The sequence below is a fragment of the Lactuca sativa genome, chromosome 9, assembly GCF_002870075.4.
Source record: "Lactuca sativa cultivar Salinas chromosome 9, Lsat_Salinas_v11, whole genome shotgun sequence".
Lineage (NCBI taxonomy): Eukaryota > Viridiplantae > Streptophyta > Magnoliopsida > Asterales > Asteraceae > Lactuca > Lactuca sativa.
The window spans coordinates 31,066,351-31,079,937 of NC_056631.2; the positions used below are offsets into that span (position 1 = coordinate 31,066,351).

General features: G+C 36.5%; 1 protein-coding gene and 1 non-coding gene across 3 annotated transcripts; one reads left to right on the forward strand and one right to left on the reverse strand.

The window, feature by feature from the left end:
* Positions 1–688: 688 nt before the first annotated feature.
* On the reverse strand, positions 689–795 carry LOC111878704 (small nucleolar RNA R71). The gene has a single exon (XR_002845855.1). It is a non-coding gene; the product is annotated as a small nucleolar RNA R71 (small nucleolar RNA).
* Positions 796–10,926: 10,131 nt separating this feature from the next.
* On the forward strand, positions 10,927–12,979 carry LOC111878653 (transcription termination factor MTEF18, mitochondrial). 2 transcript variants are annotated; one of them, XM_023875168.2, is made up of 2 exons: positions 10,927–11,059; positions 11,188–12,979. In XM_023875168.2, the coding sequence occupies exons 1-2, from the start codon at positions 11,048–11,050 to the stop codon at positions 12,934–12,936; spliced, it is 1,761 nt and encodes a 586-aa protein (XP_023730936.1). In that variant the 5' UTR covers positions 10,927–11,047; the 3' UTR covers positions 12,937–12,979. The 2 variants fall into 2 exon arrangements, with proteins under 2 accessions (XP_023730936.1, XP_023730935.1); XM_023875167.2 differs by having other exon boundaries at positions 10,933–12,979.
* Positions 12,980–13,587: the final 608 nt, after the last annotated feature.

Here is a 13,587-nt window from a genome sequence, read left to right on the forward strand (position 1 = left end):
CGCGGTTATGTCTCGGTAAGTTTTTAGTTTAGTAATTTTTATTCAATTTATGTGTTTTTGCTTTTTATTCAGTAATTTATGACCCGGGGATCTAAAACTCCAATAGTTCCATCACTTCAAGATCCATAATCAACTTTTCATAAAAAAAAAAAAGAACAAGAAGGTCAACGAGTCAACTAGAAGTTTTCAGACGAACAAGGGTTTTGAATGTTTTGAGAGGACACCTGATAAGAAGGGAATTGGTTACAAGACAGGAACAAAAATTGATACGGACAAAGACGATATAAAAAGTGAGGTTAAAGAAATGGCAAATATCACAAGAATGACTATGGGAGATTACAAGAAGAAGATACATGAAGATAATTGACTAGGTCGTGTACCACCCGAGATTCCAGCTAAAAGAAGTTTTGAGCTCAAGGGGCACATTCTATCATTGCTCAAAGACATACCTTTTTCCAAGAAATATTACGAAGACACATTCAAGCACATTGATGAAGTAAAGGACATTGTAAACTACTTCAATGTTCCAAACGTGCCACGAGTTTCAGTGTTACTTAGGATGCTTCCGGTGACATTTACTGGTGAAGCTAAAGTTTGGTTGAAATCACTTCCACCCCGACCCATTACTACTTGGGCAAATCTTCGTGACACTTTCATTAAGCAATTCAGTCCACCTTCAAAGATCTCAAAGCTAAAGAAAAAGATTTCTAATTTTCAACAAGAAGTCGGAGAGTCCTTATATGAAGCATGGAAGAGATTCAAAGGGCAACTTAGGAGTTGTCCCCAATATGATCTAAATGTCCACCAAGAAGTGTCAATTTTCTATGATGGAGTGAATGTCACAACCAGAAAACTTCTTGACTCTCAAGGACCAATGACAAAGAAAGAACCGACAACCATTAAGGAGTTAACTGAAGAATTCACAAAGCACTCACGCGAGTAACATAACCCACAACAAGTTGTTACTAGAGGTAAAGGAGATAGAGGGAACAAGAACATAGCCGCATTTTCGGCAAAATTTGAGAATATAAACCGGTGGATGACGAAAATGGATCAATCTATACACGCTATAAGAGTTGGATGTGACAATAGCTATGGCCACATTTAACGAAGGATTGCGGTATGGATGAGCACGGGAATAAGAAAGCACAAGTGTTTTACTCTAGTGGTGATAAATATGATGAAGATTGGAGAAAGCCAAAAAAAAGAGCGGTTGCCTTATGATGAGTACAAGAAGCAGAGGGACGACAAATATAGACAAGCCGGTAGAGGCTGCTACCAAAAAATGTTCGATTAGATGTCTAAGCCAATAATTGAATCAATATTTATTTTAATTATTAGCAAAGTTCTTTTGGGTTGCCCTCAAACCTAGTAATTGAATAGGATGACTTTTAGAGAGAGAGAGAGAGAGAGAGAGAGAGAATTATTTATTGATTTATTATATAATTAATAAATAGCAATAAATGAATTTATTAATATGTTATAAAAATAATATTTTAATTAGAAACAGTATTATTTAATTATAAATTAATCAGAATTTATTTTGGGATTAATTGGAATAACTAGAAGTGGAATGACTAAATAAGACAATGTGTTAAGAGAAGAACTTAATAAAAATTAGTAACATAATAATATATTGCGGAATAATCAGTAAATCTCAACGGATCTTTGTTAGCTCAAAAATAATAGTGAGATTGCGGAAATATAAGGAATGTAAATAGCAGCAAGTTTATATCAGTAAGCATTAAACAAGTAGACACTTAGTTGAATCGTAACATGGTTTTCATGCAAACACAAGTTAGAAAATGATGAACAACATAAGTGAAGAGGGACTCGGTTAAAGTATCACTAAGATAACTGTAGATATAGAGATGAAAGATCTTGTATTGATAAGTTCAGAAATTGGTAAGTAAACATGAAGTGGGACGCTCTATTTATAGAATCCCAAAAGATACACGAAGGTAATAAACTATTACAAAGTAGTTGACTTCGGTGAGCCTAAAGAGTACACCGGGTAATACTAAGATTACAAGCAAAATCAATAAAGGTAACTTGTTGCAGTCTTCATGTTACAAGCGTCTGTGGGTCTTCTTCTCGTCTTGGGGTGATACATGATGACAAACAGTCTTCAGCTGATACTTCTCCGGTTCACAAAGGCATTGGGGTCTTCGTGTCCATCTTAGCTGAAGAGGTTCACTTTCTTGTTTCAACACGGTGTTTAAAAGTTGAACATTGACCAATTATAGAACCTCCCTAAGAGGGGGGAATTCTAGAAGGGTTTTAGGGTTTCCCTGGGCATTAAGGGAGCCTTGGATGCCTTAGGGAGCAAAGAAAAGGGATAAGGTTGATTTAAGGAAACCTGTCTTACCCTAGTTCCCTTAGTCACCTATATAAACCCTCCATGGGGTTTATAATTTCGGCCATATCATTATCTCAAGAGAAAGCCGAAATTTCTAATCTCCCTCTCCTCTGTATTTAAGCCTCCTTGTTGCTAGGGTTGGGTGTGAACCATCAGAGGCACGCGATTTCTGGTGCTAGCTTCCAAGCAATTTCAAGAAGGATTTTGTTTGATTATTGACTAGTATAATCAAGAGGTATGGTTTTATAAACCCTTCTATGATTCTTCGAAAATACTAGGGTTCTTGATGGTTATTGCATTCAATAGTGAAATCATAGACCCTTTAGGTTGCATGAAAACTTAGGGTTTAAGTTTTTCTACAAAAATATGATTTTTGTAACCTGTAAATTCCATCAGTGGTATCAGGTCCATTGGTTTTCAATTAAATATGAATAATAGTTGAATAGATCAAGATTAGGGTTTATAGAAATTAAACCCTAAAGAAGGCTAACTTTCGACTAAGGATAGGTTTTTTGAAACCCTAGCCTCTACCCTTATTTGCAAAATCCATAGGGGTTCCTTATTTGATATTATTACCTTTAAATTATTTAAAGTAGGATATTATTCCTTGATTTTCGAAAATATAGATGAAAATGGATTAGGATTAAATTTAAATTATTTGATTAATAGTTAATGGTAAATAACTATTTAATACTCATGAGATTTAGATTAGTTTGATTAATTGTTAATTAAAAGATAAAGATTGAATGTTAATTGGTTTATTTTTAATTAAAGTAATTCCTTTAATTTTGAAAATTTAAATTAAACCTAATATTTTAGAAAAGTTTTTAAAATACACCTTGTATATATATTATTAAATGTTAATTACTATATGTATAAGACTAACTCAGTCGAATCTTTAGTGTGCCTCAATCACGAAGCTGAACTATAAGGAAGTATAAGGAAACTGCCTATAAAATGGTAGTTGAATAGGTGTCCACTCTCTGTAAGAATAAATGAGAGACGATCAACATATTCTTAACAGAAAAGTAAATCAAACAATGAATGCAATGATCAAACTTGTGTAGAATGATTAATAATAATTGCCTTATAAGAGCTCGATGAAGAACTTCTACTGTAAAGGCAAGTAGGGCAAAATACAATCACTACCTAGTACGGTGCATGCATGCACTATATATAGTCTAACCCTACAAACTTTAAGTACCGGGTGGACAGGCCCAACCCATTACAAAATAGACTATTAAAGTTCAAAACATTATTGACACAACACAAAATATCCCAACAATCTCCCCCTTTGTGTCAATAAGGAAGACAAATTCTTCAGTTATGTTGGCGTTTTTGAACAACGAAGAGCTTCGGTATTATCCCCAACAGAGTTTTGCGAACCAATATGTACCAGTTAATCATATATGAGAAACATTTCTTGTCCTCGACATTGTTTTCTTTGCACTGATTTATCAACTCCAAGATGTATTCCATGCATGAGGTGGAGTATAGATGCTTGTCAGGCAGAAAGAAGCAAACTCTATGAAAATCAGTATCAACTCTCTCTCGTAATTGAAATGCAACACTCCAATCCTCCCTTCGTATTCTTCCCAGTTTCATCTTATCAAGATCCTTCAGAGGCTCCTTGGGAAGCATTGTAGGTTTCTTGAGAAGGACAGTTACGATTTCCACATCCATCTTCCAACCTCTTGGATGTAACCAACCAAAAATCTTTTAAGGTGCCTTACAAGTGGTTCAAATTTGTTTTCATCCTTTAGCAAGAGAAGCAGTAGAGAAATCCAATCGAATGGGTTTAGACAGGGCAAATCCGCCAGAGTAAATTCAAACATTGAACTCGCAACTCCTCGTGCAACCTTGAAATGAGCATTCAAGAAGCTTTCGGTTTCAATGGGGCCATAAACCTTCACAACAATTATTTTCTTCAAAATCCATGTTTCGTACCGCGGCTTCATGTTCTTAAGATAAATCGAGAAGAGCATCTGATCAACATCATTGTTAGAAAGAGAAACGTATGCAATCTTGTCAAAAATACGAAACTGAACGGCCTTCGGTGAGATTGGAAGATCAAGCTGCGAATCCAGAGAGTTCTCCAAATCAAACGATACTACATGCTCAAGCCAAGAAGTATTTGGATTATCAATGGCTTCATTCAAAATGCATTCCAAAGACCACGCAGGAAAAAGAAGCTTTTAAGTCTCCAGAGTGACTTGGGCTTCACGGGCTTTCCTTTCTTTTTCTTCAGCTTCCTGGACAATTCGATAATTTTCGTCACTTTCTGCACGGCGAGCCTTCCGTCTTATATTTTCATTTTCATCTTCTTCTTCCTCATCATTATCAACAACCATTTTTTTCTTTTCCTCTTGATGTCGAAGCTACATTATCCTTTGGTGGTTTTTGTTCATGCTCATCACCACCATCAGTTGCTTTGCCAACACCAAAAGTTGTTCTCCTCCTTGTTTAGGAATAGAAGATTACAAAACACCCTCAATTCGGTCAAGCATGGAGAACATGGGCTTCAATTTCTCAGCAAGACGCTGACGAACAGAGACTGTGAGAAGAGAATCACGAGTCTCGATGAGAGTATGCAGGTGAGCATTGACATTAGCAACACAACTCTTGATCATAGATTTTTTGGACTTGAGCGTATCAATTTGTGAGTTCGCATGAGATAATTTCAATGAGAGAACCTTCGCCTTTTCAGTTTTAACAGCGAGTTGATCCATGATTTTGTTCTCTATAGCCAGATCGTCCTGAAGCTTTTCAATTTTGGAGGAGATAGACCGGGGCATTCCAACCCAAAGGTTGTGGGTCGGTGCATTCCAACCAGAAGGTTGTGGGACGTGGGGTAATCCAACCAGGAGATGTAGACCCAGTATGTATTGGAAATCCAAACCAAAGGTTGTAAGTTGGGGCATTCCAACCGAAAGGTTGTGGGTTAGGGGTAATCCAACTGGGAGGTTGTGGACCCGATATCTGTTTGATTACATGTTTGTGGGGTTGTACTTTGGGGAAACTCACTAAGCTTGTAACATCCATAAAATTCATGAAAATTTAAAACTTTTTTTAAGCATTCAAAAACCATTATTTATTATAAATTGTTTTCAAAATAGTTTCATATCAGAGTATCCCAGAAATCAAAATAATAAAACGTGAGGAGGTGCACGATCAAGCCTTCGCCTTCCCGCGATCATCTGAAGTACCTGAACCAAATCCAAAACTGTAAGCCTGAGTTCCCCCAAAATAGCAATGCCATAAAAACCATAACCATATCATAACAACAACATGAATATAAAGTATGCAGTATGACTGGACCGCCGTCACCGGGCCTTCATTCTATCCGAACCACTCTCAGAACCTTTGTAACACCCAAAAATTCAAGCCAATTTAAACTTTTAAAAACATTTTAATCTATTAAATCATTACATAGTTTGTTTTCAAAATAAAGTTATCAGAGTATCCCATTATCAAATCATAAAAGTCATAACAATGAGAGGAGCAGTACGATCATGCCTTCGCCTTCCCGCGATCACCAGAGGTACCTGAAACAACAACTGAAACTGTAAGCCCGAAAGCTTAGTGAGCTATCCCCCAAAATACCAACCACATAACCATGCCATATATATATATATATATATATATATATATATATATATATATACACACACACACACACACACAAACAACAAGCATAATGAGCCTTCAGCCTGACTGGTCTGCCTCGCAGGCCTTCAGTCTATCTAGACCGCTCTCTGAGCCTTCGGTACGTCTGGAATGCCTCGCGGGGCCTCCAGCCTATCCGGACCGCTCGTCGGGCCTTCGGTCTGACTAACATACCCTCTTGGGTTTTGTAGTCTATCCGGACTGCCCTGGGTATGTTGGCCTTCAGCACACAACAGGACCGCCTCAACCCAACACCCAAATCAAACGACATGTGCACATACATTCATAGGCTACCATAATAACGGACAAACTGATCTAACAGATCAATAGCATAACAACGTCCTAAACCAACACACCGACCTACCCAGGTCATATCATAACATAATCCTATAACTAGGGTATCAACCGAACCTGATCACTAAGCATAAGCATATCACCATCCTAACTAATAGGATGCGAAACAATGCACATATTAAATAATAATCAAGATACAAATCCATAAGGGCCGACCTTGGTGCCTTAGACCCTGTTGATATAGTGAGGATAACTCACCTTGTAACTGACGTCTGAAACTAGAAAGCTCAACTCTCGAATCACCAACACGAACTCCACCACCTATAGTTACCATAAAACCCTTTTTCATAAATCTCTGAATTACCAGAATACCCTCAAAAGTCAACTGGTCAACCCTTGGTCCAAGTCAAAGTCCACAATCAAAGTCAACAGTCCATGTTGACTCGACTCGTCGAGTGCAGTTCACCGACTCGTCGAGTCCTTCCTGAACTCGAGAAGTCATGAAATCCTTGACTGGCTCGTCGATTTCCCCTTTAAATCGCCGAGTTCATACGTGTCTAGGAATTGGGAGAAACCCTAGCCGACTCGCCGAGTCTTCGAACGACTCACCGAGTTCAAGGCAATCTTCGACGGACTCGTCGAGTTGTTCATCAACTGGTCGAGTTCATGACCATCTTCAACGGGATCGTCGAGTTGTTCATCCAACTCGCCGAGCCCTTGCAGACTATTAACCATCCAGACGCCTTTTCAGCCATGGCAAGGTTCCAGATTACAGATCCAAGCTTCTAAGGCACGTTTATCACGTAAAGTTGCAAACATTACGCACATGCAAGGCTCTAAAGGCCCTAAATGACCGATCTAAGCTTCCAATGAAGCTTTACACCTTGGGAGAGTCTCATCCTTGCATAAGCTGGAAAATTTATGGACTAAGAAGCCCAAGGGTGCTTAGTTCTGAAGTTACAACTTCAGATCTGAGCTTGCACACAAGAAAAGCTTCCAATCATACCATGAAAACCCTAGGATTTGTCCAAAGAGGGGATCTATAATGAAATGAGGTCAGGGTAATGATTTATACCTTCCAGAAGGTGCCCAATAAGGTAGATTTTGGATCCCACAAGCTCCTTGCTTCTTAATACTTGCTCTCCAAGCTCCTTTCTCCACAAAATCCTCTTCCAAGCTCAAAAACACACCAATGGAACACACACACTCGATTAGGGTTTGAGAGGGACAAGAAGCAATAAAGGGGAGGCTGGGGGAGGCCAATGATCCTTTAAATATGGTGCAAAACCTCGAGATTTAGGGTTTCATATGCCAGCTCCTACTCGTCGAGTCCCTTCTTGGACTCGGCGAGTAGATCATTAAAACACATGGACCAACCTGCTGCTACTCGACGAGTAGGGAAATCAACTCATCGAGTAGCCCTTGAAATCAATAAACTCACACATTAAATCAATACCTGAGAAACGGGGCGTTACAATTCTCCCCCACTTGAACTAGATTTCGTCATCGAAGTCTGTTGCAGCGAATAACTCTGGGTAATGCTCCTGCATTTCAGCCTCCATCTCCCATGTCCACTCAGACCCCCTCCGATGCTCCCAATGTACCTTCACCAAAGGTATCTCCTTATTTCTCAGGATCTTCATCTTTTTCTCCACTATGGCCACAGGCTTCTCTACGTAATTCAGGCATTCATCAACCTGAGTATCATCCAGCGGCACCACCTCCTCTTGATCCATAATGCACTTTCGCAGCTGAGAAATGTGTAATGTGCTGTGTATCCGACTAAGCTCCTCCGATAGCTCTAGCATGTAAGCTACCTTGCCAACCCTGACAATAATCCTGAACGGCCCAATATAACGTGGACCCAGTTTTCCCCTCTTCCTGAAGCGGATCACACCCTTCGGATTTTATTTTATTTGGATTTTGGGATACCCTGATTATTGACCATCACTTTTGAAACAATGTTTTGTAAACAATTATGGTTATTGGGATGTGTTTGAAAAATGAAAATTTTACTCTGATTTTTGGGATGTTACACCTACATAGGAGAAACCCACTTAATGTTATGAAAAAAGTGAGAGCTTGATAGAAGAGAGTTGCGTTTATGTTTTGGGACAATTGGTCATCTCAATGTTGATTCTTGCGAGATTCGAACCTAGGACAACTCCTTTTAAAATGCTTAATTTTCTAGTGATCATTATTATACCACCTTCATGGTAGTTAAGAGTTGAATGGTATTTTTTAAGAACGGCAGATGGTGGTAGTTGCCGACACCTATGGTTGATCATAGTTGTTTGTGGGAAAAATATACGTATGGTTTTGGGCTTTTTGATTGCATATAGTTTGTGAAATGACATACTTATGAGTTTATCTCTTATTGTGATGGAGAAAGCATATAGGTTGTATAAATCCATAGTTTTATAAGTTAATAAGAGTATCTCCAATTGAGATTTTTTTATAAAACTTATTACAGTTGACATTTTTTTATATTAATCACTTATTACCATTGTAACATACAACTTATTGTTTATTTTTCCATTGACCATTCAATTCAATATATATTGAATGGTCAATATATTTTTATGTTTTGTCATTTAATTCCATCATACTTTAGCTATATTTCATTTTATCCTCTTAAATATATTTTAGTTTTAAATATTTATTTACTTATATACTACTTAATTATTTCTATTAAATATTTAACGACATTTTATGTATGAAATATAAAATTATAATGATTATATAATTTTTTTCAATCTTTTTTATGACTATTCCATAATAATTGTTTGTATTAATTTTTCTGAACGATATGTTGTAATACATTTCTTTTGAAATAATATATTGTAATATTTTTAAGAAATTAAAATACGATGTTTGTCTAAAAAGTGAATATTTGTATAAAATGGTTTTATAGAACATTTTAGATCGATATGATTGAATTAATTAAATTTTTATAAAAAAACGTTAACTATTAGAGGTTAAAGTTTTTAGAACGATGTGACAATAGTTTCAAGTTTTAGTATAACTTAACCATTGTAGATACTCTAAGTTCTATAATGATAATGATAATAACAATAATTTTATATTAAATAAATGATTTCCAACATGGTAATAATAGTGTATACTTGATGGAAAAAGAAATATATAAATTGCACCAAATTTGATGTATTTTTTTAATGCACTAGTTGGAGTTGGAGTTGGAGTTGGCTTCATGGCATGCTAGAACTAGGAAAAACAACAACATTAACTTGATCTCATACAAATGGGGTAAGGGGGTTAACTTGATCTCATACAAATGGGGTAACGGGGAGGTAGGATGGTCGACATCATCCAAAATAAGGTTGAGAGACTGCTTTCGTAGGAGACCTTCAATGGAAAATAAAAATAATAAATACAAACAAATAAATAAAAGTAAATATTTGAAATAGCACCCACATTGAAATAATCCCTGCACAACGTCTCTACACTAAAAACATCAAACCTATATGAATTAAAGAGGAATATGTCTGAATGAAGAGACCATAAAAAGAAAACAAAAAACTGTACATGAAAATGAATGATATGTAACAAGTAAAACATGATAAATACGCAAGTCGTGAAAGTATATATAGGAAGTAAGTTGAAAGTAGATACTAGTTGCACGTGGTTTAAGTAAATAGGAAAACAAAACTAAGAATGTGAGAAATTGGCTGGCAAAACACTTATATTGGAACGAAAGCTAGACCTTAGACTTCCTCCATGTACTCCAATACCTCTGGCCTCTGGTTCTAAGCTTTCATTTTCTATTTGAGGTCATATCCTCGGTAAGGTTAACTCCTTCAAGTCTAATCTAATTATCTTACTACTTCCTTCTCAATAGACCCATGCTCCTCACACCCTAATAGTCTCCACTCTCCATGATAAAATAATCAAAATGAGGAATATCTATCTCATTTCGTATCAATGTTTTAAAAACCGGTTTTTTAGTTGAACCGGTATGGTGACCGGTTCCCGGTTTAACCGGTTTGACCGCCGGGTGAACCGGTTTCTATATTTTCATGTATTTTTCTATTTTCCAACACATACATACATATAAGAATTATGAATCTGATGTTTACAAGTTCAAACACTAAAAATACATATAAAAATAAGTTGTAGATGAATTCAAATACATTAAAATAACACATAACTATAAGTTTTAGTGTTTTACATCAATCCATATACGTCAAAAAGAAAATAAAGTATAATACCGAAACGAAATATAGTTTTGATGAATACAAACACATCAAAAAAATTTATAACATTTACCATATGTTTTTATTTAGAGAAAACTAAATAGATTTGAAAAAAATCACCAAAGTTTATTATGGAAATGGTTCTTTTTCATGTGTTTTTATTCGGTTGAACCGATTTATTTTGACCGGTTCGACCGTTTTTTCTAAAAATCGGCCGGTTCAATCCGGTTTAGAAATCAATGTAAAACCGGTGATAGTTAAACCGCTCTCTCTCCCGGTTCCCGATCCAACCGGCCGGTTCAAACCGGTTTTTAAACCATTGTTTCGTATACTACAAGGGCCTACATGTCTTCCCCTAAAGTTGAGGGATAGAAAAGAATATACAAATGGTCGCAAAATGCAAAACCCATAAACCCTGGATGAGAGCCTCTCTAGTGGCTACCAGCCACTGCACTAGAATTCATAAACCCACAACGATGGCGACAATCAGAGCTCTCCATCTAACGAAAACCATATGGATACCAAGGTAAATCCTCCTCTCCATCGTCTCTTCATCTTCTTACACAAAGATAAAGTAATTTGGCTTTCTAGTAAACCCCACATTCATCAATATCTTGCCAAAATCTTAAAAAACTATTGATGTATCATATACAGAATCTTAAAAGATCATCTTTCCTCCGATGGGTATTTGTTGATTTGACTGGAAACCGCTTCATATCTTCAACAAAATCGATTCGCCCAAATGGGTCATACCATGATACCCAAAACCCTAGGTTTTATACCACAAAAGCCGCTTGTAAGACCAAAAACGGTCAAAATTTGAATGATTTGTTACCCGATGATGGAAATGGCGGTTTGTGGTCTCGTGTAGCTTGTCGAGAAGCTCAAGATGCTTTGTTAGATTACTTGCATTCCACTCGAAGCTTGCAGTTTGTGGATGCGGAAAATATCAGTCGTAATTCACCAAAATTTCTTGGAAAATTGTTAAAAGGGGTGAAGAATAAAGAAAATGTTGGGCAATTTGTTACTCGATACTTGAGATACCATCCAATTAACGAATTCGAACCCTTTTTTGAGAGCATGGGTTTGGAACCTTATGAATTCTCAACTTTTTTGCCTAGAAACTTGATGTTTCTAAGTGACGACAATGTGTTGCTAGAGAACTATCATGTATTTTGTCAATATGGATTTGCTCCCAATAAGATAGGAAAGATTTACAAGGAAGCCAAAGATGTTTTTAGATATAATCACGGGGTTTTATCATCACGTCTTCATGATCTTCAAAACATCATTCTTGATCAATCCACTGTTATCAAGCTAGTGGGTTTATGTCCTTCACTTTTGATTCCAGATGCAATTCATGATGTTCTTAAGGTTGTAAAGGAATTAAAGAGTTCTGGGATTATGAATGGTTGGTTTATCGAGAATTTATCAGAGGAAAATTCATACGATTGGAGACATATTCTTGAGCTTTTGTGCTTATTTAAAAGATTAGGCTGTGAAAACGAGCAATTAGGAAGATTAGTCAATCAACACCCGACCCTTTTATTGAATAACTCAGGAACTACATCCGTTTTAATTATCGGTTTCTTGACTAAATTTGGAGCTACAAAAACCAATATACTGTCGTTTTTTATGAAATTCCCTGAAATTAAGGGTGAAGAATGTCTTTACAATTTAAGGCGTTCATATCATTTCCTATTGGACATTGAAATGGAAGTTGACAACATTGCAAAGCTTTTTTGCACCCACCCGTATTTACTCGGGTCATGGTCTTTAAAGGGTGTGAAAACCGCTTTAAATTCCTTAAATTCAGGGAAAAAACGACTTTGTGGCATCATCATGAAAAACCCACAAGAATTAAAGAATTTAGCAATTGGAACAAAAGTGAAACCACTTCCCTCATCAAAAGATTGCACCGAAGAGAAAACAAAGTTTTTATTAGACTTAGGATTTGTGGAAGATTCAAATGAAATGAAGCGGGCCCTGAAGAGGTTTCGTGGGCGAGCTGGCGAGCTTCAAGAACGATTTGATTGTTTGGTCAACATGGGGTTTGACCGAAAAGATGTGGTGGAAATGCTTAAATCATCGCCTCAAATTGTAAACCAAACGAAAGAAGTTCTTGAAATGAAGATTGGGTTTTTGGTGAATGAGATGGGGTATGAGTTGACTTGTTTATGTGGGTACCCTTCTTCTTTGTCTTATGCTATTGAGACAGTTAAACTTAGGTGTATGATGTATAATTGGCTTAAAGAACAAGGGGTGACTAATACCATGGCTTTGAGCACAATTCTTGCTTGTTCAGAAAAACAATTTATTAAAGACAAAGTGAATCGACACCCCAAGGGGATTCAGGTTTATGAGATGTTGAAAACTCAAATTTATTCCGATTGTGTAATTTGAAAACGGTTTCTAATGAGGTTATGCTATTCAAATTCTTGCTCTCTCTCTCTCTATATATTTGTTTTTTAATTTCTTCTTTGAATGTTTTATAAATACCGACTATTAGTATACATATTCTCAATAAGGAGTTCAAAATGTTTGAACTCATTGCTTATGCCTTGTGCACTTGCTTTTAGTATTTCGCTAAATGAAATTATATGGCCGAACTATAGACAACTAGGACCTCAGAAGTATTATCAATTTTCTTGCAATATATTCTTAAATTGTTCTAAGTAATCATAAAGGGAATAGTTGTATTTGCGAATAGTTGAACCGAGAGTTTTATATACATATTCTCAATAAGGAGTTCGTTTAGATCTTAGCAACTAGTTTATTAGGAGCACTTTACAGTCTACAACAAGTTAGATTGAATTGGAAATTTAAACTCATTTAATTAAATAGATTGGACCAGGTTATGCCGGGTCGGGTTAGATTCTCAATTCATATAATAAATGGGTTCAACCCAAACTCAACCTCGAGTCAATCCATTGCCAGTACGACCCAAGACACATATTTAGGTGGAAACCCTTGTGGGAAAATCCACAAGGAACATACCACTAGTTAGGGTTTGGGAGGAGAAAGGGTTTTGGAAATCAATAACTTGGATCTACT